Consider the following 7,857-nt stretch of genomic DNA (forward strand, 5'->3'; position numbering starts at 1 on the left):
CACCAGCTGACAGCTTGTCTCAGTGGCATCAGCTCCTGCTGAAAACATATCAGAGAAAGTAAGGGGAAAAAAATGATATCAATTCAGAACTCAGTCACTGACACTCAGTGCTGCTCCTCAATCAGATACTGTACATGCAAACTGTGTCTCAAGGATTTTCCTGTAGCCTCTTTCAATAACAGAGCCACAGAAACAGAACGTGTCCTTGTGAGTCGAGTCATGTTGCCTTGCTTATGAATGAGCACTGTAAATCAGACTTTTATTTAAGCATATGGCAAGAGCTTCTGCCTTTGTAATGACCTCAAAAAAGTTTAGACCTTGAGAGTAAGGCCATTTTTGGAAAGTAGATGCAGGAAACGTTATTCTTTTTAATAAATCTCCACACATCATCAGCAATGAGTCAAAAAAACAGAACATAAGGGAAAAAAATTAAAGTTGCTGGCAAGTATAAAAAATAAAGCAATAAAATATGAAGACTTGTATGTAAGTAGCACAGTGCCCACTCATCAAGTATCCAGAAGGCAACCAGCGCTGGAATGCTATCTGACGTACTGTTTTACTGTGTATAAATTAGTTTGAGGTAAGTCGATTAAACACACATTTAAGTAGAATCATTCACTCATACAATCATACAACAAAATTTGAATTGGACGCACTTCTAACTTCTGCCCGTCAGTAATCCAGCTGTGGCTGTAATATAAGTAGCAAACTTTGTAATTAAGGTCCGAGCACCAAATGGTTTGAAGACCCTACTGAAAGCCATGCATTTATTATTAACATCTGAGTCCGCTTCTTCTTATTTTCTTCTGTTTATCTGTTGAGATCAAATGAATGCTGTTTTAGGCTACACACACACATTTGGTAATTGTGATCCTATGATATTAATAAGTGTGCATCTTGTACTGCTAACTAGCTTTTGATCATTTTTTTCATTCCTCACTTTTGCATGTGAATACAACCTAAATTAAATGTTAAACCTGAAAAAAATTTTAGGGATTCTTTAAACCTTACAAAAAAAAATTAAGAAGAAGTGTGGAAGGAAAGCATTTTAGTGTGCAATGGGATTTCTTTACAAGTGTCTTGTGCCATTTAAACATTGAACCTGACTGAGGTGACTAATTCAGATGATTCAAGCCTTTGAAATGCCAACAGTATTGGTGATTTAAAAACTTTGAAAGGACAGTGTTAAACAAAGAAGCAACATTACATAACCAATATTCAAATAAATGAAAAGTTCAGGGACATGCACATTTTTGACCTGTTTCCTCTGTCTGCCAGTCTCAACCTGAAGGCTGCAGCCTTGGAAGCGCGTCTGTCCCTGCAGCAATATGTGGAGAGCTGATTTGTTGTGTAGGGGTGCTCCTGTTTATATGGACGTAACAAATATACCAAGAGTTTGCCTCACTCTGTTCTGGCATGGAGCCAGGGGGTTTTATGATTAAAACCAGATTGTGCTTGCCCAACTCCGAAAGGCCAGAAAAATAGATTGCAGTTACGCATAGTCTGCACAAGAGGGAAGTACAGAAACATGCATGTCTGTATCTGCAGCATCTGTAAAGGTGGACTCATACTTAACTGTATGTATCATGCTTAATTTTTCACTTCTGCTACAGGGACTTTTTCACAGATGCCATCTTGTTATTAAGTCTGCTTCTAGCTCACTGTCAGTAATGATACATCTGACTGTGGCACGAGAAGAAAGGCTCAGTACCTCCTCATCAATCCCTAACAGTAAATTATGCCAATTTTGAGTCAGAGCTATGATCATCCTGTAAATATAATGATGTTTTTTTGTGTCACATGATTGGAGTCAAGCAGCTATGGGGTCTTCTTTTGCCAAATACCACTGAGCTCCTGCCAAGTCTCAGTTCCTTCGAAGTTATGACTCAGTTACACTGCAAAAAAAAAGTCTGCCCTAAGATTTTATCTGGCTTCTGCTTTCAGATTCAACAGATTGATGTAATATATCAAAAAGCCAAAACAACAGGATGGTAGGCTTCAGTAATTGTGAAAGTATACTGTTGTAATAATTTGCAGCTAATCTTGTTTTCAAGATCAGAAATTTCTCATATTGACCCATAAAAGCAGAATTTTACTTCAATGAATGAAATTTTCTTTCCTCTCTTGCCAAGACAGGCACTTTTTGCAGTGTGGTGAAGAGTGGGAAATCATGTGACATCAACAAAAGCAGACACATTACGCCCCCTCCACCGCTGCCCACACACAGACACCGCACACACACACACACACACACACACACACACACACATACATCAAACGCATACATCTTTTTTGTAACAGGGAGGAACACTGGAATTCATTTCCTGACTTTGAACACTATGCTGCCAGTAAACACAGCACACGTCATCAGCTGCATGCACTAACACAAACATCAACACTGTAAAAGAGGAGAGAGAAGAAAAAGCCCTCTGAACCTACCATGAGTTGTTCCCCTGCCTGGTCCCTCTCTGACCTCCACTCACTGCAGCAGGGTCTCATGTTTCAGGCCCCCGTGGCACTGGGGCAGACCACCCCCCTCCTTCACACCATGCTGGTGCTCTGACAGCCTCTCCCAGGGTTGGCAGGGGTCCTCGCAGGCTTGGAAGGTGCATATACACCCTTCCCACACCGACCGTTTTGGGGGTAAGGTGGAGGCTTTTGAGTTCTTGGGTAGGAGGTGCTGTTCCCTATGATGACCTTAGGGTCTAGGGTCGGTGGGTGGAGTTCTAGCCGGGTTTGACCACTGTGGTTGGAGTCTCTGGGAGGGTACAGGTGAGGCGGGTGGCCGTTTACGCTTGCCCTTTCGTGACTGACATCCTTATTGAGACTGGGAGGGGTGAAGCGGCTGGTTTTGACAACTGATGCCATGTGGACAGGGGAGGGAGAGTTAGTTCTGAGGATGATGCGATCTTCATCGATGTGTTGTGATGCTTGAACTGAAGTAGGTTTGTGATTGGGCAGCGGAGCCACCCTGAGGTCTCCTAAATGAGCAGAGTCTTGCAAGTTATTGGCTGACCCCTGAGTAATGGAGGGCACCTCCTCACTGAGGTCGATACTGGCTGTAAGACGATCAATCTGGTCCACCACCTGAATGATAATATAGAGAGTGAATACAACAAAACTGAAGTGCAAATTGAGACATACCACTTTATTAGTATATAAACATTCAATTCAGTTCATTCTCAAAGTCCTCAGCAACTTTAGTTATCGACTGTACTTTAAGATACATTAAAAAACATATTATACGCTATTAAAATATGAAACATTACCAAAAGTTAAACCTGTTTTTTGGTTGTTGTCCTTCACAGAAAACTCTGTCTGGTTGTGGGTCCTTGTTATATCTCAAATGTTTGTGACCCATTTGTATTGACAAGTGGTAAAGTTCTCCAATATTTAACACAGAAACAAAAGTTTCTGTAGTAGAACTTAAAGTTTTCTTTTTTCTTACTGTAACCTATTGATCATGTTCTGACTGCTTGGACTGATTTTGTGACCCTTTGGAAGGACCTGACCCCTACTTCAGAAACTACTGTACTAAGTCAAAATTTCATATTTTGCTACATTTTTAACATTAGCTCCATCTTAACCAATCAAAATAATAAAATGGCATTTAAAGACATTACTATAGACAATATAATAATGTAATAGCTGATAATATTACATTTTAAAGGCTGAATATTTTTTTATTTTGATAGTTGTAGAAAATTAAGGCCACAGTTTGACTTAGGTGGGATTGTGAAGCAGTACATTTACGCACAATGAAATGTTTTTACATTTTGCACCTAAGGGATCTCAGTACTTCTTACACTGCTGCAAAACTGTATTTCTAACCACAAGTTTGTTATTGATTGAAGCAATAATCAACAATTTAACCAACTGCACAAATCCAAGCTGTTTTTTGGATCTATTGGTTTCCAACTGTGTCAATTCCCAATTACTGAGGTTTTTATATGTAACAGTAAAATGTCAGGCCTTGCACAAATGCATTCAGCTATGAATCAATGCTATTCTACAGCTGCATGCAAAATAGATACTGTAAGAGCAAGGCATAATTTAGTAACAGTCTCTACCCAGGCTTTTTAATGCACTGGCCGGAACACTGCCAATTTCAGCAGCGTTCTGCAAAAAGTCAGTGCAAATCGTTTTCAATCACCGTCTCAGTAAGAGATGATGACTGAGTCACAAACAATACGGTCAGCATGCGTACTTACACATGTTGACATGCTCTCATGAACATACACAGACAGACGCCCTACCTGTGTCAGGCTGTTCTGCACTGTGGGTCATTCAGTCAGAATCTGAGCTTTGTGTTAATCATTTTAAATGTCACAGTATCCAGGGGGGAACTGATGAAAGGCTAGGACATCTACACAAGACTGTCATGATTAGACACCTGCTAGACACGATTAAACATCTGTAATGATAGACCCTCCTACCTCTTTCATCTCAATGTGAACTTGCTTCAAACCCCCCAACACGTCCTCCAGATCTGTCACCACTTGTCGGATTTGATCCCTTACTGAATCTTGCCTTCTCCTCTGCTTTGCCACTTGCAAATCCTGGTGCTGGTGGTCATTGTTGGCTGTTGATTTTGAGGTTTCTGGACTAGTGATGCCTGTGGGAGGGACGTAGGACCCCTTCCGTCTGCTTTGGGTCAGATGCTTTTGTGGAACCTCAGTGGGGAAGAAGGCTTTATGAGACCCACCACATCCATTAAAACCCTCCTCTGATCCACCCTTCAGTCTGCCCTGGTCCTGATGGCTATCTCTTTCCTCTCCTCCCTCAAAGAACACAGGTCTCAGCCTACAGTGGCCATTCGGCATGTGCAAATGTCCCAGCTGGGGATTGTGTAGCTCCAAGTGGAAGCTCTCAGATTTGCATCCACAGCTTTGCTCCTCATCCACAGCGACATAGCTGATAGTCCTCCTGTGCCTGTATCTTTGACCTTTGACCTGAAGATGAGGAAGAGGATGTGGTATTCCAGCGTTGAACGGGTGTGCCCTGGTGTCGCTGTGCACTACGCAGCCACACTGTTCTCTGACAGATGAATAATGTCTCACCCCAGGCTCTAGTGGGTAGTTCCACTGGGCAGGGTTCAATTTCCAGGGGCAGACTTGGCTCAAGTCTTCTGAGTGGCTGTAAGGGCCCGGCCCTGCAAACACAGGCCTTCTCTGTGGGCTGCAATGACCCCTTCTTTCAGCTCTGTCTCCTACGTCTTTAACCCGAGGAGCCTGGATGTCTCCCCTGCAGTCCAGCGATGGGTGGTCCGTTTGTATGGCTGATGTTGGTTTGTATCCCGGCCCACCGTGATGGCCGTATGGCTGCTCATAGTGGATGCAGTGCTGGCAGGGGCAGGGGGTGGGGGTGTTGTTGTGCTGAAGAAATCGGTGGTGTCCCGTTGTTTGTGCGCCTTCTGTGTACATGTCCAAAAACGTCCTGAGATTATGTAGAAAACGCCTTAGAAAACAACTGGTTTTCTCCCCTCCCAGCTCTCTCCAGCCCAGTCATTCGCTCACTCTGTTTTCCTCATCTGCGTCTTCCCACAAGAAAACTTTTCTCCAGCTCTTTTTTTACTCTCTGCCCAAGACTTCTCCCTCCCCTTCCTTCCTGTCTGTTGTTTCCCTTCTTCTCTCCTGTAGTTGTTAACCTATGGGTCCGTACTTTCCCCGAGTCCTCCTTCTCTTACTTCACCTAACTTTTTCTTGCTCCTTCGTCTTCCTCACCCTGTAGCCCTCTCTCCTACACGGGGCCCCTCTCCACCTCCCTCCCTCTCTGTCTCCCTTTCTACCTCTCCCGCCTCGTTGTTCTGTCTCATTTGCTGCTGCAGGCTTCCAGTCTCTCTCTCTCTCTCTCTCTCTCTCTCTCTCTCTCTCTGGCAGTGTATTTCCCGTTTCCTTCCCTCCCCTCTCCCGCTCTCCTCTCTTTCTCCACCTCTAACTCCGTCTCTTGCCTCTGGTATATTCTCCCACATACACGGCTGTACCTTAATCTGAGAATTTCTTCTTTCCCCACCACATGAAATCCAGCAGCTGTGTGAGGCTCCTCCGGTGAAGGACTCCACATAGGTTTCTGTCTCCCAATGAGTGTGTGAAAGAGTCCTAGCTCCAGTGCTGAGCTCATTAGCCAAACTAAAGGCTTTGCACTCTACAATTAAACCCTGCCTGGGATTCCTCGGCCAGAGACTGAGAGAGAAGGGGAGGGGAGGAGAGAAGCACTAGAGGAGGTGGGGTTTCTAACATACACAGACAGAGAGTAGACAGCACTCTGAGTCAAGGAGACGGAGCCACTGCTGTTGTACAAGGAGAGCATTTTTCATTTTCTCTACCTCTCTCACCACCAATTTCTTCCTCCCTTTGTCCTTTGCCTCTTCTGTCTCTGTCATTGTCTCAGTTAAAATGACTTCACCTCAACAGTTGAGCAAAACTTCACTCTGCTGAGGCAACACAGACAGTATAGCAGCTGTGGAGGTAAGTATACGTTCCACTTCAGTCCATGCAATAGTGATTAAATGCCACTTAAATGGCACTCTGTCAGAAATGTGCTGCAGTTTTGTTGAATTCATCATCTGCTTCATTATACGTCAGTTTCCTCTCACTAAAGATAACCATAATCTTCAGATGAATGGAGCAAAAAAAAAAACAAAAGCAAAATTAAGTAGGATGAGCAATCAAGATCTCTCCCTCTTTCCAAAATAGCATAACACGCCTGTGTTGCGGTTCTTTGTCCACACTGACTAGGGAAAGCTAGGCATTTATTTTCAAAGAAAAAATCTGGAGCTTTGAAAACAATGGATTGTGAAAAGGAACTACTGAGAATAACAGCAGAGGAAGATGAGAGCAATTCATTCGTTCCAGCTGGAGGATGAGCAGGCTAGTGAGAAAGACTGTTGTTGTAGATGAAATACAGCTGAGGTGATATATATATATATATATATATATATATATATATATATATATATATATATATATATATACATCCATTATCTATACATGCTTAATCCTCATTAGGGTCGCAGGGATGCTGGAGTCTATCCCAACTGATTTAGGGTGAAGGCAGGGGACACCCTAGACAGGTCACCAGTCTATCACAGGGCTACACAGAGACAAACAATCACACTCACATTCACACTTACGGACAATTTAGAATTATCAATTAACCTCAACATATTTTTGTACTGCAGGATGAAGCTGGAGAACCCGGTGAAAAGCCATGCATGCAAAGGGAGAACATGTAAACTCCACACAGAAAGATCCCAGGCCCAGCTCTCTGGTGAACATATTTAAGACTGCTTTTAGCTACGTTTTGGTCTCTACCAACTCCTAATATCTCTGCTATGGTCATCAGCTAGTTGCTAGCTTTATCTGACTGAAAGTGGACAGTAATTGTTAAAGATAGCTAAATAAAGAAGATGGCATTAAAATCCAGAGCAGTTTATTTTTTGTAGGTTAATGACTATGAACAGCAGCTTTCAAATACGAGCAGTCATGTGACATTGTTGACATAAAAATATGGATTTGCTCTCCATTTAGGCTGCACAGTGGATTGGTGGTTGTCACCTCACAACTAGAAAATCCCCAGTTTGTGTACCGGCCTGGGCCTGGGATCTTTCTGTAGGGAGTTTGCATGTTCTCCCTGTGCATTCATGGGTTTTCTCCGGGTTCTCAGGCTTCTTTCAAAGACATGCTGAGGTTAATTAGTGATTCTAAATTGTCCGTAGGTATGAATGTGAGTGTGATTGTTTGTCTCTATGTATAGCCCTGTGATAGACTGCTGACCTGTCCAGGGTGTCCCCTGCCTTCACCCTATGTTAGCTGGGATAGACTCCAGCATCCCTGTGACTCTAATGAGGATTAAGCG

The 7,857-nt window shown here is 43.1% G+C and overlaps 1 protein-coding gene across 2 annotated transcripts in view; it reads right to left on the reverse strand.

The window, feature by feature from the left end:
- Nucleotides 1-6,183, reverse strand: part of si:ch211-178n15.1 (uncharacterized) — a 6,449-nt gene extending 266 nt beyond the window's left edge. The window contains exons 1-3 of one of the 2 annotated variants that reach the window (XM_023265662.3): nucleotides 4,437-6,183; nucleotides 2,440-3,087; nucleotides 1-35 (exon numbers count right to left, since the gene is read on the reverse strand). The exon at nucleotides 1-35 is cut by the window's left edge and continues 266 nt beyond it. In XM_023265662.3, the coding sequence (XP_023121430.1) occupies nucleotides 2,542-3,087; nucleotides 4,437-5,423 (1,533 nt within the window). In that variant the 5' untranslated portion in view covers nucleotides 5,424-6,183 and the 3' untranslated portion in view covers nucleotides 1-35; nucleotides 2,440-2,541. Of the gene's footprint in view, nucleotides 39-2,439; nucleotides 3,088-4,436 lie in introns of both variants that reach the window. The other variant, XM_023265663.3, reaches the window with a different exon arrangement.
- Between the last annotated feature and the right edge of the window lie 1,674 nt (nucleotides 6,184-7,857).

Source organism: Amphiprion ocellaris, chromosome 10 (assembly GCF_022539595.1).
Source record: "Amphiprion ocellaris isolate individual 3 ecotype Okinawa chromosome 10, ASM2253959v1, whole genome shotgun sequence".
NCBI classification, from domain to species: Eukaryota; Metazoa; Chordata; class Actinopteri; family Pomacentridae; genus Amphiprion; species Amphiprion ocellaris.